Here is a 27,712-nt window from a genome sequence, read left to right as displayed (position 1 = left end):
GGGGATCGGATAAAGAGTAGTGTTGTGCTGCAACTGTTGAAGCGTCTTTCCCCAGATGTGGTTCTCCTTCAGGAGACGGACTTGATTGGTAATACCTGTCGTGCTATGAACAGGAGGGGATACCGATTGGCTGTTCATGCCGGGTTCTCCTCTGGCTCCAGAGGGGTGGGTATCATGATTAAGAATTCTCTCCCACTCGAAATTGACTCCACTGTTCTTGATGATAGAGGGCGCTATGTTGCTCTTACAGGTAGGTGGGAGGGCCGCACTATCTCCTTGGTTTCTATGTACGTCCAACCTGTCTTGCAGTCTACCACCTTTGCTGACCTGGGGCAGGTTCTCCTAGCTCTCCCTGAGGGATCATTACTCATGGGTGGTGACTTTAATGCGGTGGTTTCTGGCAGGATGGATCGGCACCCACCCAGGGATTTGAGAAGTGCACAAAACTGGCTTTCTGAGTTCCTTGATTCCCTGGGTCTGGTCGATTGTTGGAGAATGTTACACCCGATACAGCAGCAGTATACTTTCCATTCTGGTGCGCACGGTAGCCTTACCAGAATTGACTACGTATTGGTACTGGCAGCGCAGGCCCTCTCCGTCACTGAGGTTAAACATTTGGCCCGTGGTATTTACGACCACTCTCCCTTGTGGTTGCAGATGGAGCTGGGCTCTGAGACTGAGGGCCGGATGGCCCTGATCAACCCCTGGTACCTCCGAAACCCCAAGACTCGTACGGCTTTGGTGAAATCTCTTGACCAATATTTTTCCGAAAACGAGGGCTCAGTTTCCTCGGCCGTATCTCTTTGGGAGGCTTTGAAGACTGTTCTTAGGGGTCAGGCCCTGTCAGTGATTGCTAGTGTCAAGAAGAAGAACGACGAGGAAGTGGTTAAGGTTGAAGCAGAGATGGCTGATTTGGAGTTAGATCTGGAAAGGGGGGTAACCCGCGATGCGTTGCATGTACTGCGTTTGAAGCAACTCGAGTACTGGGCTTTGGTCACTGACGCAGCTAAAGCCATGAGTAGAGAGCAGCAGGGACACCTTTATGATGCTAGAGATAAGGCTGGTAAGTTGATTGCGTAGTTAGATAAGAGGGATAGAGCCAGTCGTGTAGTGCCTGTGCTTGAGACGCCTGGTGGTGATCGGGTTTCTGACCCCAGAGAGATTGTTCAGCAATTCGCAGATCACTTCCGGACGGTATATTCCTGTGTCTCGGACAGACCGGAAGAGGACTCACACCTCTTGTTACGGGATATATCTTTGCCTTGACTCTCTAGTGATGATAGGGAACGAATGGACACTGCAATAAAAGCGGATGAGGTGGCGTTGGCGATTCGCTCTTTGCATTCTGGGAAAGCAATGGGTCCTAACGGCTTGCCCATTGAACTGTACAAGCTGAGACCTGATAAGCTTGCTCCCTATCTGCGAGACATGTTTTTGGAGTCTCGGGAATGTGGCTCTCTCCCCCGTGATCAGCGGTTGGCTACTATTGTTGTGATTCACAAGGAGGGAAAACCTAGAGACAGGTGTGCATCGTATCGTCCTATTTCCCTGTTAAATGCCGAACCTAAAATTCTGGCAAAGGTCCTGGCTAACAGATTGATCACTATTATTGGTGAACTGATACACCCGGATCAATCCGGTTTCATCCCACATCGGAACACCGCCCTGAATCTCCGGCACCTACATGGTGTTCTCGCGAGAGCATCGACGTTGCGTGAGCCGGCCATCTTGGCGTCGTTGGATGTCACGATGGCCTTTGATACTGTGGAAGGGCCATTCTTGTGGGCTGCGTTAACTAAGTTTGGGTTCGGACCAGGTTTTATTGGTTGGGTCCGATTACTTTACGAGGACCCCCTCGCGCAAATTGTTGTAAATGGTCGTGTATCTGCTCCGTTAGGTCTCGAGAGGGGAACTCGTCAGGGTTGTTCTTTGTCGCCGCTCCTCTTTGCCTTGGCCCTCGAGCCCCTCGCCGCGTGGATCAGGTGGGAGCCTTCGATGAACGGTATTCGATGGTCCTCTGAATTTGAAGATCGTATTTCGCTTTATGCGGACGATATTCTATTGTACCTGACTTCGCCGCGGAAATCCCTGATGATCTTGTGCGACGTCTTGGCCTCATTTGGTAGAAATTCTGGCCTCATCATTAACTGGACCAAATCCTATTTATACGTTCTTTCAGGCGACGTTCCTCTTCTCCCATGCACCTGTCCCATCCAGATTGCGCAAACGGGGTTTAAGTACCTCGGTATTTATATCTCATTGGACCCCATAGTCCGATATGAACATAATCTTCTCCCGCCCTTGTCCAGATTGAAACAAGATGTCGCGGGGTGGCGTCGGCTTCCGCATTCACCGCTTGGTCGTGCTGCCCTGTTTAAAATGATGTCCTTACCTCGTTTTCTCTACGCCCTCCAAAACACTTTTGATATAGTTCCTTCTAGCTATTTTCGAGCGATCGAGGATCTTCAACGGAAATTGATATGGGATGGTAGACCTCGTATTTCGCTTGCTAAATTGACGCTCCCTTGGTACGACGGGTGTATTGCCCTCCCGGACATAAAGAGATACTATTGGGCGTCCCAACTGGGAGCGATTAATCACAGCATGTATGGTCCCGATTTGAATCCCGCGTTCGCCATGGCTAGGTGGCTTTTGCCTGGTGGCAACTATTATAGGGCGCTATACTCTAAATCGGTGGTCGGGTCTTTCAGGACCTACGAAGATAGCAGTACGCCTATGGTGGGACGCGACTAGCGCGACAGGTTGGACGGATCGTCTGACTCGGGCGACCCCACTATTTGGTTCAGATAAACTTGGCAAATTGTGGAATACCAAGGGGTTCGATAAATAGGACCTCATTGGAATTAGTAAGGTGGGGGACCTCTGGGTCGGGGGTCGGGTGAGATGTTTTGAATCGTTGCAGGAGGAGTTTGACCTAAGCAACTTGGAATACTTCCGCTATGTTCAGGTTAGTCATGCGTTGAGGTCGGTCTTCTCGGTCGGAAGGTAATTCCGGAATCGACTCCGCTTGAAGACAGACTGTTGGATGGCTACGTGCCTGATAGCACCATCTCCTTAGTTTATAAAAAGTTAGTTAATGATAGATCGGACCTCCTGCTACATCTTCGAGACTTGTGGACACGTGACGGTCTTGAACTGGATGACGAGGACTGGCAATCTGTGGTCTCCTCTCCAAGGGAGGTCGCGATCTCAGCTCGGCTCCGGTAGTTCAATTGAAGATCCTGCACAGGATTTATGTCACGGGCCCTCGTCTTGTCCACATGGGTTTTTCTGATGATGGTCTGTGTAAGCGAGGATGTGGACTTTCCTCCATATTATTTGGGAGTTTTGTGAGGTCACGGCATTCTGGAAAGAAGTGCATGAGGTGATGAATGAGGTGACCGGGATTGCCCTCTTGCCGGAGGTGAGACGCTGTTTATTGAATGTGTGGGAGCCTACTGACCACAATGTAGCGCAAACTCAGTGGGTGACCCTGAGAGCCATGATTGCTAAGAGGAATAGCGCTCAATTGTGGGGGTCCCCGAGGCCGCCTTCGGTCTCGACATAGAAAGAAAACATGGACTGGTGTATGTTTAGAGAAAAGACCGTATATTTAGCCCGAGGCCGACCTCGGAAATGGTGCAAAATATGGGGACCCTGGAATGGCTATCGTGGAGATATATGTACACCGCCTGTTGTAGATATCCCTGACGTCCCACCTTCCCCCTAACCCCCCATTCTGCTTGTTGTTCTATACTTGCTTTACCATTGTCCTGCCCTCCCCCCTCTCCTCTCCTATTTTGATTGCTGATTTCTTTGAATTGCTTTTTCTTCCCCGACATGGAATCGGTACTGTAAGTAATATATTTTTCTGCCTTGCTGTTTGTTTTCAAAAATTTTAATAAAAAGAAATATAAAAAAAATTTTTAAAAATAAAAACTTGTAATAAGGCCCTTAGATTTTATAGTTTGTGAACCACTTTCCATGATGAACGTCTGTACTAAAATATTTTGGAATCTACTGGCTAGTAGCCCATAACACATGATTTTAGATTTGACCCACGAAGATCACTGTAAGGGAAAACTGAAAATTATTAAATGAAATGTTTTTGTACAAGTGAATCGAATTATGTTATTTTTTTTCCATTGCCCCTGCGGGTGCTATTGTTTAGGGCAAACAACAACAAAAATTGTGAATTAATGTTAGTGAACACAGATCTAATGTCTGAAATAATTCATTTAGGGCCAGATGTACGACGTGAGTTCGAATGCACAAACGGGTTTGCTAACCGGTTTACGCATGCAAAATCACTGTTGGCCATGTACGATTCCAAAAAAGCGATTTGATATTTATTTGCGACTTGCTATTTAGGAATTACGAGTCGCAATTAGGAAGGGGTGTTCCCTTCCTAATTGTGTCTGCAATGCTATTTGTGAATGTTTTGTGACCACAATTGCGGTCGCAAAACACTCGCAAATTACCACCCTCTTCAAGAGGGTGGTAATGCAGTGGCAATTTGGAAGGTGTTCCCAAGGGACCACTTCCACTTTGTGACTGTCTCTAAAAATATTTTTTAAGGGCAGGCTGAAAATTAAAGGAAAATTTTTTATTTCTTTTTTTTTTAATGCAATCGTTTTCCTTTAGGGCTGCATTAAAAAAAAAGCTGCTTTATTAAAAAGCAGTCCCAGACTAAGGGGTCTACTGATCCTAGCAGGCCACCATCCCTCGGAGGGCTAGCATTCCCAACGGGCTCACAAATTGCAAGAGGCTAATTAATAATAATGAGCCTCGCAATTTGCGACACCATTGGAAATCGCAAAATAGTGTAATTACACTGTTGTACATTTCATTTAGTGCCTTGCAATTTGTGACTCGCATTGAGCAAAGTGCCAGGCGCTAAATGAAAGGGACGCACATCTGGCCCCTAATCTACCTGCAGCAAGGCATGTTTCACAGGAAAATCATTCACCTCTTCCCTAAGACAATTATAGATAATTCCCCCTCCCTAAGAAGGGGCGGCAAAAGAAAAAAGAATGTTATCAAAACAAAAATACACCCAGTGGAACAAGGAGTTATGAAGCTTGCACCTAAACGGGGGGAATAAAATATCGAATTTCCTGTTAGTAGAATTTTGAGCAACACTCTGCATGGAAATGCTACACTGAACGGGTGCAAAGCTATTGTCTGACATCTCACATAAACACCTTTTTGCAGTATAGCAAACTGATAAAAGTAATGATGCACAAATTGAAATTATTCCCTGATTGTCGAATTATTTCCAACACCCATGCACAATACTTTATATGATACTATTGGGGTGAGGGGATTTCCCACCAATATTTGGTGCAAAAGATTGCTAAGACACCTTAGACTGTAAAGGTAAATGAAGAATGGACTGTGCATTGAAGCTGTCAGAGAGTGGTCTATGGCTGTGAGCACATAGCTACTTTACATAATGTAACTTTTTTGCACCATGTCTATATTCTGCACAAAATGATCTGAATAAATATAGTATTTGGCCTAAGTGCAAGCCATCCAGAACATGCAGACTACATCTGCACCAGGCTCCTGCCCAGACCCATGCCATACTGGTGCAGACTCCGTAAACGCGGAGACCACTAGCTGCGCAGTCTTTGAGGTTGACCCTCAGGCTAAAGTGGTACAGCAGAAGTAGTAATGGTAACTACTTCACCCAGCCAGTTAGGCGGTATGCTTTACAGCTGCCATTGCGTATCCATTCCCCATGTTGCATTTGCTAATATGTTTATCACATACATTGTGGGCCAGATTCACAGAATGAACTCAAGACAAAATCCTAAACTTACTACTTTTGGTATTCACAGAATCCACTTACTACTTTTGGTATTCACAGAATGGATTTACGACTACTAACTTTACGTCCGCACTCGGGCCGGAAATTCCGGCCCAGAGGCGGAGCTTCTGGCTCAAAGGCGGAGCTTGCGGCCCGGAGGTGGAGCTTGCGGCCCGGAGGCGGACCTTCCGGCTCGAAGGTGGGGATTCAGCCATGGCTGAAATCTCCACCTCTGGGCCGGAAGCTCCGCCTTTGGGCCTGAAGCTTCGCCTCCAGGCCGCAAGCTCCGCCTCCGGCCTGCAAGCTCCGCCTCCGGCCGGAATTTCCAGCCTGAGTGCTGACGTAAAGTTAGTAGTTGTGAATCCATTCTATGAATACCAAAAAGTAGTAACTTTAGGATTTTGTCTTAAGTTAGTTCTGTGAATCGGGCCCTATATTTTTAACCCGTAGCAGGTGCCCACCCCATCCTATCCCACTCCTGTACTCCTGCCAGAGTTTTTCCTCCTACATTTACCACCTGTTCCTTAATCCTACAGCGGTAAGATTCATTCCTCCACTCTTTATTCGTTATTAGTTTACTTCATAAATAGATAATTAATGTTCCTTTCTTTAGCTTACAGTTGCGGACTTTGTATCGATCACCAAACACCTGGGAACAGATAAACCTTCGTTCACGTTAAATTCTTTTTATCTTTATTTCCACTGTGACTTCTGCATTACAGCCTTATACATGGTGAGTAAGAAGGATTTGAGTTCAGTAATTTCTTAATAAGGGTCTAAACCACCTTCTCGAGTTAATAGTCACATCATAAAACTATTCAGATGGCTTTTTGTTATTGGTGGTTTTTTACAATGTGTCATTCATTAATTTGACTCGTGACATTCTGAATGATATATTCCTTTATTGCTAAGTCAGACTTAAGTGCCATGGTCTTCTTTAAGACTGTCGTTAGTATTCTGTCCTCCTGCTTTACATAACAGATACTGATCTCAGCATTCCTTGTTGCACACTACAGATTGTTCACAACATCTACATGTTTTTGTCCACCTACATATACTTATGTGCCGTTCATTTAGGTCCAAGCCCAGGAATACAACATTTTTGGAGGTTATCATTCCCACCATACACAGAGTAAGAGCATTATTATATCTTAGAGGTGAAGGATCTTGTCTATTCAATTTCTCATATCTTTGTATTCAGAACACTAGTGCTTTCTTTAGTTCTTCAAACTTATTATTTTTCTCTCCTTTTCTATACAGATTTTTTATTTTAACAAATTATGCTTTACAGCTTCTGGGCACATTTCGGTGCTTCTTCAATGCGGTATCCAGATTGGCGGTGACAAATCATGAACTATTCTAACTTTCATCTTCAAGTAATTGTTTGATGTAATCTAACTAGGCACCTGTGATTGCAAGTGTTTATACAGTGGTAACTAGTGACTTTCCTGAAGAATGAACTTTTGTGTCAAGGTGTGCGTAGATGAATTTGGAAGACGCCTGTCAACTAGCCACAACAATAATTTCTGTTGCCAATAAGATTGTACCAATATTGATTAATGTACACTTCAGACATTATTTGCATTGTACATTTGATTTAGTTAGTTCTTAGTGTGTGTGTTGGTTTGAATGGAGGATGAATGAAAGGTCATTGATGACATTCCTAATGATATCATGCTTATAGTATGCATTTGCTTTTTACACTTAATAACATAATGATTAATCAATATAAAAACAAATAAAAAGAATATCATCAATGAATATATTTTCTTTCTTTTCTTTCACATACAATTTGGGGTACTTTCTCAAGAACGTGTGATAACCATCGCAAAATCAGCTTAACTCTTCACATCGCAGTCTATCGCGGGAAAATAACGCTGTGTTAACGTGGTATTCCCAACACGGTGGTACCATGCGATAGTCTCACGATAACATGTCAAATGAACGCGTTAAAATCAATGCGACGCCACAAAAACACAAAACACAAATGGAAAAATAGTAGCCATGATGCCAATTGCGATACAAAAATCAGCGAAAACCAGCCACAGGCCTGCAAGTCCCATGCGTAATGCGGGAAAATTCACTATAAATGTAGGAAAAAAACAAAAAGAAGAAATTAGCAAACAAGCGAAAGGCAGCAATGCAGACAGGAGGTGGCAGTCCAGTGTCACAGGAGGAGCTGGACGGGATGCAGGAAATGGTGTCCACAGTCATCATTGGGGAGACTGTGGCAGCAGTTGGGGGCCGGACACTGCTCAACATGACCGGACACAACAGCAACAGGGTGAGTAACGACCAGGCACTGGGGGGATGGGGGAGATGGGCACAATGGCACACATGCACAATTAAGCAGAGCCCATCTGCAGACAAACTATGCCCCAGACCCCCAACTCCCACCAAGAGACCAATTCCCCCCAAGTATGCAATATCTCAGCACTGCATAAGCACAGAAGCCAGAGGCACACCGCATGTAAGGCATATGGGGCAGCTAAATCAGAGCTGCAGGGGCGACTCCCTCAAAATGCAAAACACACACATCACATGCAGAGAACATCAACATTATAACGATGTGGTACAAACCGCAACATGTCCACAACTGAACAGAGGATACAACCGGTGCCGCATGTGTGTAGAAACTGGCCAATCACATTTGGCATTACAGGGAAATGTGAGTTGAAAATGTACAAGTACAAACACACATCTGTGATGTAGTCAGAATGTCCACTGTCCCGCATCAAATAGGCAGCTCCCCCCGCTCACAATATAAACTGTCATGCAGTCTGATTGTAAACATGTACAATGCATACATGCGAACACACAGTTAAACTGCATCTCCTCTTCACACTGCAGGGGGAAATCAAACACCTCCTGCAGGGCAGTCCAAACCTCTCTTCTCTGATGACAAAGAGGACCACCACACCTTCGACTCCGACACCCTCCAACAGCTTGTGGAGAGCCTCCACAGCCCACTTCCAGGAGCAGGGCAGCCAAGCTGCCACGGGGAGAACCCACCCCCTATACAGAACACACAGCAGGCAGCACCCACCACCACGGCTGCCACCCAGGACCCCCACGACAAACACATGGCCTTCCAACACCGTGTGTTGGGGTGCCAGGAGGAGCTGGCTGAACAGGTGCATGTGGGGTTCGACCGCATGGCAGCCAAACTAGACGCCATACGTAGGTGTCTAAGTCCCATCAGGGACCACTCACAGTCCCTAACCGAACACCCACATTCCACACCATGCTCTCCAATGAACCATGGCTGACATTGCTAGAGTCCTGACTCTGCGACAAGAACAACTGTCTAGTCAGAGTGCCTCTAGCGAGCTCGCCCGGGAGTTGGGACACATGCAGAGGATCATGGAGAACATGGAGTGGACGCAGGCGTAAAGAGCAGCTGCTATGGCTGCACACCAGCTAGAGGTACCGGTGTCCCTCAATAACCTAAAGACCCTCCTCATGGCATTGCTGCCACAAGGCCTGGTGCTGATGCATGCTGCTGCTACCACTCCATCCACATCTCCAGCCTTTGCTGTGTCACTGCCACACAGTGCTGGAGAGAAAACACCACCACCCACATATGAGGCACATGCAACAGCAGAGGACGAACATGCCGATGAATCTCTCCTTCATGGTCAGAAGGACGTAGTAGCATTCATATCCGCAATGTGGCCTGTTTCTGCTTAGTTCTGTCCTCTGCATCATCACCTTCCACTGACCCCGATGGACTCTGCGGCACTCACTTTGGACCTCGACATGGACTGCCATATTCTGTTTGGTCACCAATGACACAGCTATCAGACTGCAGACTGAACTCCTCCTCTTCTGATGTACTTGTCCTTCCCTGAAGGACTCTGACTGGCCCTCCACAGGCCAACAATGTAAAGTGGGGTTTGCATGGCCCTGTACTGCTCCAGCTGCAACACTCCACAGAATGTGCAATAAACATTCATGTAAACACATGTGTCATGTATATGATCTTTCAAGTGTGGAAGTATGGATGAATGTAGGGTCAGTGATTCCCCCTTACGTCCTTGTTGCTCATGTTGAGGGACTTGGGTCACAGGGTGACACATTGCCGATTGCGGTCTGGGTGGCGCCGACACTACAGCAGGGACACATCCATTAGTCACTTCCTTGTCCAGCCCTGGATGGAACCACATCCAGTGCCCCGGGGTCATTGTTCACACCCTTACGCTGGACTGGCATACTCCAGGACAGCCCACTCTGCTTACGCTCACAGGGCGGGGGCAATGCTACATGTCCCAGGTCTTCCCTGTAGGGATCTGCTGCTCACAGGTCTAGTTGTCAGCATGCCACAGCCACTCCCTCACGGCTGGTTTACACCCACACCTTACTGATCCAACACAGGCGTCACAGGACATGTGACCCTGCCAATAAAAAGGGCCTGGCGCACATGCTGGATGCCATTTCCACTCTCTGACTGGGTGTATCCATGTGGTTCTCATTTATGCATGAGGGCCTAGGGCCCTGCCACCTCACATTGCCCAGTGAAGGGGATGACATGATGGCATCCACACCACAGGACGCAATCATAAAGGGTCCATGGCTAGCGGTGCACAGACTTGGTGGCACCGGATATACTGCGACAGGCAGAGGCACACCACCACGGAACAGTGTCTTGCGGTGCAGTGAGAAAGGGGCACCTAAAGTGCTGAGCGAGTGTGCCATCCTGGTGGTCTTGACTGGCAAGCATTAGTGTGAGCCCTGCTGCACTGCAGTGTTTGCCTGAGCCAGCAGGCAGTGTGGGACTCCCACCACGTGGCGTTAACTCGCGAATCACAGAGTTAGTGGCACCTATAGGGCTGAGCAGGTGTGAAGCCTGCGATGATACAGTGTGCACAGATATGGTCTCTGCCATTGCAAAATCAAGACCCAGAATCAAGTGTGTGACCTGGTGGCCTGCGGTGCGGGGCTGCATGATGTGGAGGGTGCCATGGTCGCGGGCCCCGGGCTTGGAGCTCCTACCGGTACTTGGTGGGCCCTCTTGGAGACAGGCCGGTTGTGGAAGGTGAGCAGTGAGGCCCGGTTGCACAGGGGCAGGCAATCAACGCTGGTCGGCGGAAGGGGCCGAGTGCAGCAGCCGGTGTGCGCAGGGGCAGGCAAGTGTTGATGGCATGTGCAACTATATGGACTCTGCCATTCATGTCCCTGGAAACTGTTTCAGATGAGGGACCTGGGGGACTGCAGTGCATACCGGCACGTGGTTAGAGACACACCGGTGGCTGCAGATGAGCAGTGAGACCAAGGTCTGCAGTGTCAGCACTCTCTTTCCCTCTCTTTCTCTCTTCCTCTCTTTGTCTCTCACTCTCTTTCTCTCTCCCTCTCTCCCTCTCTCTCTCTCCCTCTCTCCCTCTGGCTATCCGGCTCTCTCTCTCTGTACTTTGATGAGCGCATGACACACCTTCTTATCTAGATTTCTGTTTTGCATGCTGTGACTTACAGAATGTTCTGAGAAGACCCACCATGCCTTGTCAGAATTGTTGTTTTGTGTTAATTATGTAATAAACGTATTATTTGGTTATTATGATATGAATGTATGATTTTCCTTTTTCTGGCCACAGATTTATGTTAGGTGTTGTGATTGTGTGACTTCCGGCAATTAGTTTGGTTCATAATTTCATGGAGTTGATGTGAAATATCTATATCCAAGGAGGGGTGGGTTCCCGGTGTAGGGTCGGGGGGGGGAGTCTGAGGCATGGTGGCGGTGGATGTTGTTGACCTATATCGGGCTCCGGGCTGCATGATCTGTTGCTCCAGGGCATCTGTTCTTCATTTGTGGTTATGGGCTGTGCTCCCTTGTCTGGTGCGGGTTGTTGTCCGATTTTACACCAGGTGAGAGCAGGTGTTAAATTCCTGCTGCTAACATGCCTTTTTGCATGTTTTTTGATCTCATCGCCGATCTGGCTGGTCGTTGAGAATGTTGTGGAGTGGTGTTGTCATGGCTTTTTGCACAGGAATGCCTAATCTGCATATCATTAGCGTTAGTTGCCGGGGTAATCTCTGGCGATGCTTTTTGTGACTGCTATTGCAGTTAAACTGGTGTTATGGGCTGTTAGTGGCAGCTTGTGAATGGGGCGATAAGTTTATCACAACTTTGGCTGTGATAAAGTGCCAATAACTGTCTACGGTGTTGGATCTAGCCCTGATCTCTTGACTGGGTGAGAGTATTCTGCTTAATTCAGAGACTCTGTCCCTCACCACCCCTTGTTGTTAATAATTTTGTCCACCCTAAGCGTGGAAGGGTATACTCAGACATGAGTCCCTTGCTCATTGCACCATCAGGATTCAAGCAAGCCGGGCCGAAGACGGCTGTAATGCCAGAAACCGGTCCCCGGAAGCTTGTTTCCTTCCCAGTGTAAGAATTGGCTTGTGTAGTTTGGTTTGCCCTGTTCCCATCATGCACTGGGACAGGAACAGACTAATTTGCATACAGCCAGGTTCTGAAACTGGGATGGTGCAATGAGCTAAAAAACGGTGTTGGATCTAGCCCTGATCTCTTGACTGGGTGAGAGTATTCTGCTTAATTCAGAGACTCTGTCCCTCACCACCCCTTGTTGTTAATAATAACTGTCTACCGACATAGGCCACATCAGAGACACACACTTCTGTCTGCTCACCCCTAAACAGTAGCATGCTACCATTCCCCAAGTAAAGATGGCGCATTATTGATGCTATTAATCTATTAATGCAATTACATTACAATACTATTAAATAAAATACAATGTCACTATGCTCTTCAGGAAGAAGGCCCAGAGTGAGCATTTGTCTCACTTGCAAACCATGCTGTTGAGCAATGTCTGTAGCTTAAAGGCGATCTTTACAAGATAGCTACACTATTGGGAACTTGAAATAGCTGCTCAAGCCTGTTATGCAGGTATGTCTCCAACTAACAAAATAATATTATCTCTGTGCTTAATTGTGTATTTGCTATTTTTATGCTTCTCCATCGAGTTCTATATTCGTGAATCACACTTAGTTCCATTTCTTTCTCTGGAGTTGGTGACCCAAGCCTTCGCGGACACTTTCAGGCAGCTCACACAGCTGGTGCTCCTCCCTGTACAATGCACTATCCTACACATTAAGGGTCCGATTCCTATGACACTCAGGAGGTCTCTGAATTGGATTTGGCTTTCCCAGATCCGATTGATAGCCCTTGTGTTAGACCTGGCACATTGGCGTGGGTCTCCCTTTTTTTCTGTTGCCTCATGTGTTTTTGCAGGTTATCGATGTGGGCACTGTGCCACTGCTGTCTAGTGCCACAGTGCAAGTGCTCCCTATGGTAAATTAATGTACGAATTAGTGACTACGTGATTGGCTGGTTTGGTTTACCTGTCAGACCCTAGTATAGTGCACAGAGTGTGCCTGTGGCATGTAAACCAAACGCTGCTGGTGGGCTTGCAGAACTGGCTGTGCCACCCACAGAAGCAGCCTCGTAAAGTGCATCTCAGGTCTGCCATCGCAGAGCCTGTGTGCGGTCTCTGACTGCCATGTTGACTGGGCAAGTGTACCCCCTTGCCAGGCCCCGAACCTTCCCTTTTCAGCATATTAATTAGTCACCCCTATGGTAGGCCCGCAGGCAGGGTGCATTGTATGTAAAAGGTAGGACATGCCTTGATGTGTGTAGCATGTCCTGATGGTGAATTATAGCCTCTTCGTTCTTTACTATCGCAAGGCTACCTGTTCCTCTTAGGCCAGAATGGCCAGTTTGATTATTACATCCTATAATCCTGACTGCCTCAAGGAACTAGGTAGAAATTCAAGTTTAGTACACCTGAACTCAGAATGATAAAATGCATCTTTTAGGGAAGTTGGTTTTAAAATTCTGTGTTCGAAAATACCACTTTTAGAAAGTCGGTATTTTCTTGTCTCACCATCGAAGCCTGCCTCTGCTGCGTTGTGTATTCCTTGTCTGGAGTTTGAGTGACAGGGGCTGGGGGATTCCAGGAGACAGGGTGAGTCAGCCCAGGGATGAATAGGATGATCTACATGTAGTTGGGTGGGAGGAGATGTACCTGGGACCTGAAAAGGGCCGCACCGTCCCTTCACAATGCTGACTCCACCTCCTGGGGTGCTTCTGATGTCCTTGGCATACACTGTGAAAGGAAAGCCAGAGTGTTGTCAACAGAGTGCCCCAGAACAGACCAGAACTGGTTTGGACTAGCCAAAGGCCTCTCTGCCACCAGAGAAAAAAGGAAAACTGTGTATGAAAAGGGGGACCCAGACCTCGGAGAATTAGATCACTTTTGGGAAACTAGAAAAACCTCTGCTGAGGAGAGGAACCAGAAAGACTGAGGAGAGACTATCCCTAAGTGTGAGGGATTGGCCTGCAGTGGTTGCCTTACTGCCAACGAGAGGAGAGAGGAACTTTGTGTGCACTTTCATCAACTTGTGACGGATCTCCAAGGGTTTGAGAGAGAGCTTGCCCCCTGGCCGAAGTCTCTGGACCAGTAAACTTCACCAACCTCTATGCACAGCTTCTGGAAACGCTGTTTCAGTCACTACAGAGGAAAGGGAGCTGTGACCGACTCCGACGACCGACTCTGTGTCCCAACGGCACCGCCCAGAAGCACTGTCCGCATCTTGCAACGTAACCTTGGTCTCACGGACAGCGACGTCAAGTCAAGTCAAGTCAATACAAGCTTTATTCGATTCATTAAAATCATAAAAGCATTTCCAGCACAAATATACAAACAACAATTTCATGTAATAAAAACATTTCATGTAAAAAGTTTAGTTAAAAAGGAGAAACATAAAAGAGAACAAATTCATATAATTACATGGGATAGTGCAATAATGCAAATCATCAGAACGGCTAATGGTCAGTAGATTTAAAAAAAACATATCATGGAACGATTAACTTCAATTGTTTAGACTTAATACGTGTAGCTCCAACTAAAAAGCTTGCGACCCCGAATATTACTTTAGTGCTACTTAGGAGCTGTAGGTAACGGAGACCGGGACGAACTTGTATAAACCCTGCTTCTCTCAGAATAGGTAGTAAAAACTGTTTCCTACAGTCCTCGTAGTAGCTACAAAACATAATAAAGTGCATCAGGGTTTGTTCAGAAAAATTGTCGCAGCTACAGGGGATAGAAGGATCTAATTTTCCCCATACAGGGTAATTCCCCAAGGAATATTGAATAATATTCAGTCTAAATCTGACAAGGAGATTGCGATGGAAGGACCAAGACACAATGGACAAGTAGGGTTCCAATTTCGGGGTAGTCTGCAGTATGTAATTAATTGGCTCTTACTCCCGGTTTTTGGAGCTCTACTTCCTCCCGTTCCATCACCCTACGTTCCAGAAAATTATTCCTAATCCATTGCACATCACCTCTCTTAATACAGCGACGTCAATGCCGCCACAACGAGCCGCTGATTGCACCGTGACCTGTGGGCACCGCACTGCGCACCGCCTCGCTGCACTGAAACGAGCTGGTCTGACCTATGTCAACTCCCGCCAAACGGTACCGCGGCTGCACTGCAACCTGTCAGCACCGCATCGAGCAACGTCTTGCCCTGCAATGCACTGCCTTGGTCTCAACGACGTTGTCTTTACGACATCACCGAGCCACTGCCTGCACCGCATCGAGAGGACACCGCGCCCTGCACCGCTTCCATTTTGCAATGCTACCTTTGCCACAACGAGTAAAGGTACTGTGACCGAGTCTGTCCCGCTGTGCTGACCCGTTTTGACACGGTCAGCTGGAGTTGCAAGACTCTGTTGTGTTAACATCGCCGTAGTCGGAGGACGCTACCGACTCGTAAAGAACTTTGAATCAAGTATTCCTAACAAGAACTCTATTTTTGATAACAGTCTGTGGATCCTTTTGTATTTAATTGTCTTGTGATAAACCTATATAAAGATACTTATTTTTGCTATACAACATGTGTGGCATCCCTTTGTAATGTTGTCGCTGGATTACTGTATGTGGTCACAAATGCTTTACACACTGCCTCTGAGATAAGCCTATCTGCTCCTGCCAAGCTACCAAGGGGGTGAGCAGGTGCTATTTTAGGAGTGTGTCTCCCTTTCCCTGACTAGACGCAAGGGTCCCGATTTGTCAAAGATACCTACCTCTGCCAACTAGAGACCCCCAAATCTAACACCTTGTTTACGACCGAATCGTACACAGGTACGGACAACCATGTAAGATGCGAAGGTCGCGTACTCGCTGACCGAATATTTTCCGGGACCCGAACCTGTCTGTACGACTTGTTTGTAGCTGAATTGTGCCGCCCTATGGATCCTAGCATACAACATGAAAATTGCCTCAACCACTCCTACTTGAACGAAAAAACGTTTTCAGGTTAGAAAAATATTTACCAGGCATGCTTATTCAATGTCAATTATTTTTAAATGTTAGAAATATATTTTAACATCAATAGACAGAAATAAGGACTGTACATTCAATTTATATACAAATGGTTTGATACACATAGAAACAAAACAGTGTCAAAATGATTTTTAAACATCCAACATCCTACACAAAAATTAATACATAACAGAAAACAAATATCACATACATATAGAATCAATGAATGAAAAAATCAAAAGAATGGGGAATAGAGAACAACTGAATGACTCAAAATTGATAATATCTGAACTGGCCAAGCCTAATATTGTTTATTGATAATGCTCTATTCCACCAAAGCTGCCAACGCGTTTTGAGACCAGGACAAGTGTCCCTGGGCTCTCATCAGGGCTTTTATTCTTTGTGTCTGAAAGATGCAAAGAAAAAAGCGTTTCACCATTTTCTTGAAATGAAAGCCTCAACTTTAAAAATGCATTCACTAGTAGTATGTACATAAGGAGAGTCTACATACCAGGCTCTTTTTCTAGGAAGGAGAATACTTGTGGGACTTGTAGTCAGGGGAAAGGGGGGACCAAGGGAATCAATCGTTTTCAATGGGCAGACAATTCAATCTGAAAAATCAGGGCATGATTTATCAAGATAAACTGAGCGTTTGTATTGGTGCCATATCAATATATAAATCGACTACGTCGACTGCAAAGATCTCACCAAGCACTAACCTTGTATGTGCCGCCAAACGGCGAGATGGCTTGTAAAATATGACCTTCCGTGTGTTTTCCTGCCAGAAATAAAGTGAGTGCGTATAAATCGATTTGGAAAAAACCAGAAAGGACAGGGCTATGCCGTTCTCTACATATTTAAAAGGGCCCTGTGATGTAACAGCAAGAGCCTTCCTTGTGCAGGCTTCGTTATTCTTAAATTGAAAATGGTCCAAACACTTGTGTTCCTGTCAAGTAAAAGGAACACTTGTAAATGATTCAAATACAAATAAGTTCTTGGCTCAGAGGAATGACCCTGGGATTAAAAAGTTACCTTCTCCAAAAGTGCTTCTGCAGCAACCGGGTTCTTCGAGGTATGATTCAAAATGGCCGGCTTGTTTGTGGGCTGGATTTATATGAATGGGGCCCAAGTGCATTATGGGTCTAGTAGTTTAAAAAAAATCGAAATTCAAAAAAACGAAATTCAAAAAAATCGAAATTCAACAAATAAACTGTGTGTGGAAGGCCACGTTTTGCTAAATTATGATGTGGGCGCTACATTATTTAAAAGGTTAATTTCAAGGTGAGAGCATATGCTTAATGGATTACAAAGAATATGCATTCTAATGCAGTTCCCTTTAAGAACAACCTGTTGACAAACTGTGTGAATAAATCAATGCTGATGGAGTATGATGGTCCCCATAGACTCCATGGAAGTTATGTTTGTACAGAAAATAGAAGAATCGGGCCCACTGGCCAAGCCTGGCAAGTCATGCCTGACATTAAAGTCACTCACGAAAAAACTTTTAATTCTCACAGCCGCTGAGAGATTGTTTAGCCCGGTTTGTGCACTATTAAATTTCAAAATCAAGTATGCTTCCTTTTGAAGCAGAATTCGTTCGACATCAAGGCATTAATTTGTAGATTTTACTATGTGTAAGACGGACCACTTGAAGTCATGCTCATCGTGACCCTTACCCAAAAAGTGCTCTACCATGGGAGCTGACATCACTTTTTTCTTGATTCTGGACCGGTGCTGACTGATCCTGTGGTTGATCTGTTGGCTAGTCTTGCCAATGTACATTTTCAAACAAGGACACAGTATCATGTAGACCACATTTTAGTCCTACAATTAGAAAAATCTGTGTGTGACCATCTGACTCCTTGGTGTGTGAATTCCTTGCCTTCGATGGTGTTGGGGCAGGCTACACAGTTGCCACACTTGTGGTGGCCCTCAATAGGCTTCAAGTTCCATTGTGACAGCAAGTCGCTTTTTGGCTTAGGTAATGAGATATCAGCTCTGATCAGTTGTTGCACAATGCTATGATTTTTCTTATAAGCAAAAATCGGTTTAGGAAAAGGGCAATCCAGCCCTTCCAAAAGGTGCCAGTTCTTAAGCACAGCCTGTCGTACTTTGTGTGTATCAGGGCCGAACGTGGTAACACATACAAGTTTGTCTAACGGTGTACGTTTCTTAACCTGAAGTAGGCATTCCCGAGGCGTATATCTAGCTCTTTTCAAAGAATGTTTGAGGAGCTTTTTTGGGTAGCCTCTTTCTTGCATGGCAGAGCAAAAATTGTGGGCATGTTTGTCATAGTCATGGATGTCAGAGCAATTTCTTCTGATCCTAAGTAGTTGGCCATAAGGCAAATTGGATTTGAGATTTCTCGGGTGAGCGCTTTTGTGGTGTAAAATTGTGTTCCTGTCGGTGGGCTTTTTGAGCAAAGATGTTTTAATTGACCTTGGTCACATATGAGCTCCACGTCAAGGAATGTCATGCGATTAGTACTATGCTCGATGGAAAATTGGATATCTCTATGTCTTGCATTGAGCCAACTATGGAATCCCATTAATTCGGTCTGGCTCCCCTGCCACAGGAGCCAGACGTCATCAATGTATCGATACCACTGTGTGATGTGATGTTTGAAGGGGTTATTCACCTCTACAAATTTCTCCTCATACTGTGCCATGAAGAGGACTGCCATCTCTGGGGCATAAGGACAACCCATGGCAGTCCCCTTCACTTGCATGAAATACTCAACATTGAAGGTGAAATAGTTTTTTTTCAGTGCTATTTCAGCTAGTTGTAAAATAAACGCGGTAGGAACCCTATGGGGTCTTTCTCTTTTATCAAGGTATATTTGCATGACCTCTAGTGCTTCCTCTTGGGGAATTTGAGTATAAAGGGATGTGACGTCTAGGGTAACCATTATTTGTGACTGGGCATCAAATGGGGTACCTTCCTCTTTCAGTAGAAAATCTGTCGTGTCTCTAAGGTAAGACTTGACCTTGCTAAGAAAAGGCTTTAAGAAAAAATAAACGTATTGTGCTATTGGTTCCAGGCATGAATCGCAGCCCGAAACTATCGGGCGGCCTGGAGGCTGTTGCAAGTTCTTGTGAATCTTCGGTAAAAGATAAAGGACGGGAGTCCTTGGAAATTTCTTGAGAAGATAATCGTATTCTTTATCCCCTAGAAAACCACCTTCTTTTCGCAAGTTCTAGAATTTGAGCAATCTGTCCCTGAATTTGCTTCACTGGGTCTTCAGACAGGGCATGGTACCAAGGGGTGTTTCTCACTTGCTTGTCGCCTTCCGCTAGATACATGTGGCCTATGGATCCGACATTCCGACCAACCAAATACTATACACAATTCGGACAGCTGCTTCGCCTCGGTCTCAGAGAGATGAAACTGCTGTCTGGAGCATACTTCGGGGGCAATAGCAGTCCTCCCTTCACCCAAGGCCCTCCGACTGTCTCGTCGGGGTGTGCCCATGGGTCTCCCGTAACCAGGGATGCACAGTGTGGTGGGCACCATGGGGTGCCTGCCACAGGGTGTACGCTTTTTTTCACCCACCCCTTTTCTGCTATGGGAGTCTGTGTATGCGACTGTCCACAGGCTCCCATAGAGTTCACTGGGAGTCTGAGCGAACCAACTCCGTAAGCACACAGCAGCATCAACTCGTTCGTTCGGGCTCTGGGAGCACATCTTGCTCAGAAGGCCCTCCGGATCAGAGTCGTACGGAGGGCTTTCCTACTGAGATCGGAATCAGGCCCTAAAATATTATGTAGTGATTACACTTAAACTTCTTTGTATAAATAAAGTATATTTATTGAAGTAAAAGGAGGCGTGCAGCCCTGTAGTACACCTGGTATTAACTGTCCAAGTTCCGTTACCACTTTGAAACGGTACAACACAGTTTGTTAAGCAAAGATGTGGAAGTAAACAGTGTGCGAGCATTAGATTTAAAAGGCAACAAACTCTGCTTTGTCCTCGTGATCTCTCTGACGAGCTCAAGTTCATGAGGACAAGCAGAAAACTACACATCTCTTTTACACAAAATAATTGAAAGCTATTCACATACATAATCGCTCAAAGCTGTAGGATGTCTGATGACTCTTTTTCTGCTGATGTCGGCATCCTTGATAGGGGTTAAACCATTTTGGATGCCAATTGTATCCTCTACAACACGATGAGTCTGTGAAACATTCTTAGTATCATTAAACCTCTTACAATGTTTATCAATGACATTCTTAGAAGTGGGAAAACCCAAAGGAAATGATGGATGGAACATTGACAATACAAGCACTCACCCCCAGTCAACTGATCTGGGTTTAATCCATCACCGTTCTTTAGCCCACTCTGCCACCCCAGTTCAGACATGGCGACATGCAAATCAGTCTGACCCTGTGCCTCATGGGAACAGTCCAGCCCGAACTGCCAAGCCATGCCCTCCCTGGACCGGAAACAAGGTTCCGAGGACCGGTTTCTGGCATTTCAGCCGTCTTCAGCCCGGCTTGCTTGAATCCAGTGGCAAAGTGAGCAAGGGACTCACGTCTGAGCATACCCTGCCAACTTATGGCGAACAAAGCTATAAGGCACAGGGTCAGACTGATTTGCATATGGCCATGTCTGAGCTGGGGTGGCGGAGTGAGCTAAAGAACGGTGATGGATTAAACCCAGATCAGTTGACTGGGGGTGAGTGTTTGTATTGTCAACGCTCCGTCCATCATCACCTTTGGTTTTTCTTCATTCTTAGAAGTGGGAGCATTGCACAGTGACACTCTCTTAAGGTTCCAACACTTACCATCTTCTAGAATGACAGCATTTTTCTTTAAAACAGCTATGCGTTGAGGATCACTGAATTTGCTAACAACTTTCTTAATAAAACCAGGTTTTTTTTATGTTAACCCATTAGCCAACACATATTTTAACATCCTTGGTAGCATGTTTTGCATCATTATTTTTTTTATACTTGTCATGTTTGATAGACAAATGATTTTTAACCTCTGCAGAGGACCAATAAACTTCACCAGAATTGTTAAGCCAGCCAGGATACCAGTTAGCTCTGGGTTTCCTCCCTCTCATTAGTTCGAAAGGAGAAAACTTGGTGGAATCAGTTATAGCAACCCTGTAGTCCCACAAAGTTTTAGCAACTTGAATTTCCCATGAAACATTGTTTTTACAAGCCAATTGGATTGCACCTTTCAATACTCTATTATATCTTTCAATTAAACAATTTCCACTGGGGTTGTACAAAGAAGTGGTTTTGTGTACCACACCACACTTAGACAAGTAAAGAACAATAGCATCAGATGTAAACTGTACACCATTATCACTTGTTATAGTAGCAGGTGTACCTTCTGACGTGAACACTTCGTCAAAAAATGCAATAACAGTGTCAGTATCCAATTTTTTGATAACTTTAAGAACAGGCTGTTTTGAAAAAACGTCCATCATAGAGATGACATATTTCTCCGAACTGCAAACAGGACCCATAACGTCTACTGCAACACATTCCCATGGACAATTTGGACATAAAAAATCACTCATGGGAGGCCTGAGGGTTTTAAGAGTCTTATCTGCCGAGGAGCATAAACCACAATCTCTGACCATTCTTTCTACTGAAATATCCAACCCATGCCACCAGAATCTACTCTTGACAATGCACTTAGTTTTGAAAATTCCTAAATGTCCCTCTTGACATAAAGTAAGTATTTTTTCCCTCAAAGCTGAAGGAGGAACAACCTTCTCGCCCCTCATGAGATTACCATCTACTAAAGATAATTCGTTTCTGACCTCCCAAAAAGGTTTCATTTCACAGATATCAAGTTTACGAGGCCAACCATTGCTAACAAATTCCACAACCTTGTTCAAGCAATCATCAACAATCATAGCATCATTCCATTCCTCTTTTTTAAAAGATTCAATCCCATGGTCCCATAACAATGCCACTTGAACACGAGGTTTGTGGTCACTCCTGATGACAACCTCATTTCCCCAAACAAAGGTGCGAGAATGTTCTAATGCCCAGGCACACACAAGGGCTTCACGGTCATAACGTGATTCAGCTGGGGATAAAGATCTTGAAGCATATGCTACAATAGATTCAAAAACATTTTTATCAATTTGTGAAAATACTGCACCCATGCCAGTACCGCTAGCATCAGTAGTGATTATGTTTTTTCCTTGGGGGTCAAAACCTTGAAGGGCAGGTGTTGAAACATTAGCAATCTTGATGTCTGAGAATTCCTGTTGACACGCATTGGACCTTGTACATTATGTTTTGATTTTAGGAGTTCTCTTATGTGGAACGTTCTGCTCGAGAAATGTTCAACAAATTTTGAAAAAAATTTCACAAGTCCTAAGAAGGATTTAACCTCATCTTTGGTTTTAGGACTTGGAGCTTCTGTGATAACAGAAAACAATTTTGTTTTGGGGTTAATACCAACTGCACTTATCTCATGACCTAAATATGTTACTTTGTCAGCAGCAAACTTACACTTTGTAGGTTCAATAGTTAAGCCAAATTTGCTTAACAATGATATAACATGTAAAAACTTATCTCTGTGATCTTGACAGTTTTGTCCCATTGCAAGGATGACATCCTGAAATATAATCACATATTTTAAGTGACCAAAAATGTTATGCATTAATCATTATCCAAGTCGCCAATTTGTAAGTGTAGTGATTACACTTAAACTTCTTTGTATAAAGAAAGTATATTTATTGAAGTACTTAATCAGACATCAAAAGTTGCATGCAGCCCTGTAGTACAGATGGTATTAACTGTCCAAGTTCGGTTACCACTTTGAAAACGTACAAAACAGTTTGTTAAGCAAAGATGTGGAAGTAAACAGTGCGCGAGCATTAGATTTAAAAGGCAACAAACTCTGCTTTGTCCTCGTGATCGAGCGCAAGTTCACGAGGACAAGCAGAACACTACATATTAGCATGTTGTCCATTACAGTCAAAGGGGCATCTGTGGAGTATGAGTGTCTGTATTAACTGGAAGAATGCATGCTCTTGCATGCCTTACCTCAGTGAAATACACACCTTGATTCGTTTTGACACCATCATAGTCTACTAGTGACCACCACGGTTCAATAACTAAAATGGCATTTAGAGTAACTCTGGGTCACATTGCCATAATGTAACACCCGTAGTAAATGGCATTTTGGTTACTGGGACAGCTGGTAGATGGAGGACATGGGCAGGCATATTTGGCATGTGAAACCTATGACAGCAGTTTACAGAGGAATGGTTGATTCATCTGATGGAGGTAATCCATGTCGTGACATGGATTACCCCCATCGCCTAACAAGAACATTAACAATTTATCAAAATACTTTATTGTCCTTTGAATAGAGACATTCAGACAAGAAAATTGTTAACTGGACTCTGTGGGCTATTTACTTGACCTTACAGTGGCATCGTCATTCTCAAAGACTTCTCTGGCTTCTTCATATGAGCATCGTTCCTCCATGCATTCTCGCTCAATGTTCCCTTTCAAGAACTCCTCGAGCCCCGAATTTGCACGTTTCCGCCTTAGTAGAATCTCGGTTGCATGTTGTTTCTTAATGAACACTGGAAGAAAGGCATACCTTTAAGTCAGTCAATTTGTCCAGGTTGAAGTGGTTTCAAACCCCTATAGTGATTCAGTTAATAAAAGGATGCACACCAAAGCGTTCACGTAATAGTGACTGGCCCCAATGAGTGATTGTTACACTTCTTTGAGCACTTTTTGAGGAAGGAAGTGTTTGCCAGAACAAATATTGTTTATTGAGTGCGATTTAGTCAACCATCTTTCCACCACCCTATTTGCACCTTTGCTATCAGCACACAGATTTTCAGTTTTTTATTTCTCCCAAAGTTGTGTCATCACAATTAATTTTTTTAATATCGACCTGCATCACTATTGATGTGCACAATGTTTTCAAGGTAAAATGATATGTAGTTAGAATAGTAAATCTAAGTTCCTCTTTGTATGCTTCCCATCAAGTTATTGCACAATTCAATGTCTATTACTCTGACTGTTGAAAGTTCATATTTTTTTATTCAATATTTTAACATACATCCTATCACAAATCTGTATCATAAAAGTGGTATACATGAAAATATTGAGCCAAATTTAGTAATTTGTCATGCAATACGGCATAGTAACCAAGGTTTTAGTGTTGCAGTGTTTGAAAGGTAGGGAGAAGAACAGCACCATATTTACTAAGATATGGCACTGTGGGCCAGATGTAGGTAGCCAAATACCGGTCGGTAACGGCCGATTTCGGCCGTTACCGACCGGTATTTGGCTTTTGAGATGTAGGGGGACAGAAACAGGCTCTTTCGGTATTTTTACCGAATCTGTAAATATACCGGTCGGTAAATTTACCGATCGGTATTTTTACAGATTCGGTAAAATTGAGATGTAGGTGGGACTCTTCTGAGTCCCACAAGCCTTACAGAATCGGTATTTTACCATCAAATTCAATTTGATGGTAAAATACCGATTCCGGTGTGCATGCACATGTGTGCATGCACACCTATGCCATATGACAGGCAGACCTGCCCTTAGGGCAGGTATGCCTGCCACATGGCACCCGAGCCTCTTTTGGAGGTGCCAGAGGGTGTCAAAGTGACACCCCCTGCACCCTTGTGGAATTCGGTATTTACCGATTCAGTAAATACCGAATCGGTAATGCCCATTCATTCCTATGGGCTTCAAAGCCCATAGGAATGAATGGGCATTACCGGTCGGTATTTACCGAATCGGTAAATACAGATTTTTACCGATTCGGTAAAAAAAACATCTGGATGGTCCTACATGTCCCCCCTTCATATTTACCGATTCTTAATTACCGAATCGGTAAAATTCGGTAATTAAGAATCTGTAAATAAATCCTACCTACATCTGGCCCTGTGCCTCTCTCTTCCTGCACTGGTGCCTTTTAGGCTGTCTTACACAACACATACACCCTTAGAACAGCATTTGAAAATGTGTTAAAATAACTTTGCTGAGGTGAAAGCATCATTGCCAGTGGGGCCATTAGTTCAGCTTTTCCCCTTTTTGTTTAATACATGTCAAACACTGGGGACGATTCACTTAGACCGGATCTCTATTTTTCTGAATCATTACATGGCCATGAAGACTATACACATAACCATTCACCTTGTTTGACCATTGTTACACTGAAGTGGGAAATGCTTTAAGTACAAGATCGATTTAATATCAAATTATATGCACATTTGTTCATATTATGTAGGGGGATTCAAGTTCTTTCTGTACAACCCTCTTGTTCATATTTGCTGACATAGCAGAACAGTACTTTTTTGAAAATATGTTTATTGTCATATCAAGGGCACACTTATATATCCATACATGTCCTCTCCAGTCAGATACATAATATCCAATGGCGCCATTATCGTCTGCACACCAACATTACCATTTTTCATTTTTATCGTTCGGGGTGTTCCCCTCCGTGACCTCAAAATTACTACAGATGTACTTCAGTTCTTATCTTGCGTTAACTAAACTCCCCCCCGGCACTTACTTATGGTACAGGGCGTTTCGTTTGCGAGCAATGTCCATTCTTTAATGTTCCGTGATAAAACGTCTATTCACCTCGCCATTACCTCTTCACAGTGGTACTGTAATATACTACTTGTTTCGCGTCTGCAACCTGCACTCCGTGTATGAGATCTCCTGCATCTTTTGATCGTCCCTCCACTTAGGGGTCCCCTCACATCCCCTCTGCCCTCCATCACGTCCACTACCAATACAGGCATTCACTCGATGTGCGCCTCTGCACTCCTTTCATACTCCATCACCATCGAATTCCAGTCTAAGGAAATCGGTAGTTTGCGTAGTCCTCTTCGCTCCTCCCTTTGTAGCTCCTGACCCTCCGCCTTTACCCATCTTATCACCTCGCTACTCCAAGACTCCACAATCGGCGGTTTCACCGACTTCCATTTCATTGCTATCATCCTCTTTGCTAGTAACAGTGCTAGATCTACGAATATAGTGGCTACACTCCGCTTCTTCTCTTTGTGTCCCAGTCCCAGAATAATGTATAGTACCGGCCCATAGGGTCTCCCTGGGGCAACCTCCGCTAGGATGTGGTGGATTGTGACCCAGTAATATCCCAACTTGGGGCAGTCCCAGAACATATGTAGCATATCCGCATCATCACGGTGACATCTGGGGCATTGGCTGGACGCCTCTGGGAACATCACGTGTATTCTGTGCGGTATTAGATACGCTCTATGTACGATCATGAGTTGAATGAATTTGAATTTAGGGTTTCGTGACACTTTCTTGGGGAGCTGTAGTATCCTTGTCCAGCCCTTATCACCAATGTCTCCGCTTGTATCTCCCTCCCACCGTGTACAAAGTGAGTGCAGCGGAACAGTTTTGCTCGTTCTAATACCCTTAGTGATCCATTTTGTTAAGCGGCTGCCTGATCCCATGAGATATTGCATAGTGAGCAGAGCCGTCATTTCCGGTTCCATGCCTCTTCTCGCCCAGTGTGTGGAAATGTAGTGCGTGACTTGTGCATGTAATATAAACATCGACCGCGGTGCCTGGTGTATCCGCATAAATTCAGCATGTGTGAGAAGTTTACCCTCCGAGAAGAAGTCCCCCACTTGTGTAACCCCAGCCTCGTGCCATGAACTCAGCTTGCGTGTTGTGAGTGTTCCGGTTCCCAAGGGGATGCCCAGAAGAGGTATTGTGGGTGCATAGGCCAGTTGATTGCCAATGTACCTTAGTGCTGCCCTCCACTGTTGTATTGCGAGCTTATGCAGGGGGGGGGGCGATGGTGCTATTTTTGCCGTGGGGAGTAACAATCGGTGTATGTGATCCGCGCTCCTATCTGCCTCTGACATGTTCAATTCATGTAGGGTACGACCTGCCAGCCAGTAAGCCAGCCACTGTAGTTGGCAAGCGTACCCATACGCTATCATATCAGGCACTCCCATCCCTCCACCGTCCGTCGGCAGTTGCAGTTTAGCTAAACTTATACGTCTCCTGCCCGTGCCCCAAACCAATTCCTTCACCAGTGTATTCAGAAGCTTAAAGAAGGCCCTGGGCACTAGCACAGGCACATTCGTGAAGTAATATATCAGTCTGGGCAGGACCACCATTTTCGAGATCGCCACTCTGCCCGCGACCGACAGTGGTAAAGTGTTCCAAAATCGAATTTGTGATTTTAGCGCATTAAGGGCTCTACCCAGGTTGCCCTCTAATAGATCTTGGGCGTCTCTGTAAATTTGTATACCTAAGTATTTGAATGTTACTGGTGCTATTTGGAATTGGCAGGGTGAGAATTGTATGTGCGTGGTTCTCATGGGCCTGTGAAAACTATACCCGTATGATTTGGACGCGTTAATCGCAAGGCCCGATATCTCTCTGAACACCTCAAACACCTCCGATATCGGCTCCAATGGGCTTGTCGTGTCACGTAGGAATAACAAGATGTTGTCTGCATATGCAGAAATGATATGGAGGGCATTAAGGCGGACTATCCTAGACCCTGTACTAGACCCTATACTAGACCCTGTGTTTACTAACCTCCACACCCTACAAACC

At 45.1% G+C, this 27,712-nt stretch overlaps 1 protein-coding gene across 2 annotated transcripts in view; it reads right to left on the bottom strand.

The window, feature by feature from the left end:
* LOC144772974 (coagulation factor X-like) overlaps positions 1-27,712 on the bottom strand; it is a 484,958-nt gene that overhangs the window by 400,714 nt on the left and 56,532 nt on the right. For both annotated transcript variants that reach the window (XM_078657697.1, XM_078657696.1), the window contains exon 2: positions 23,558-23,718. In XM_078657697.1, the coding sequence (XP_078513823.1) occupies positions 23,558-23,718 (161 nt within the window). The remainder of the gene's footprint in view (positions 1-23,557; positions 23,719-27,712) is intronic.

This window comes from Lissotriton helveticus, chromosome 8 (assembly GCF_964261635.1).
Source record: "Lissotriton helveticus chromosome 8, aLisHel1.1, whole genome shotgun sequence".
In the NCBI taxonomy this organism is placed as follows: domain Eukaryota; kingdom Metazoa; phylum Chordata; class Amphibia; order Caudata; family Salamandridae; genus Lissotriton; species Lissotriton helveticus.
Note: the sequence above shows the minus strand (reverse complement) of the source record. Positions and strands in the feature narration are given on the sequence as shown.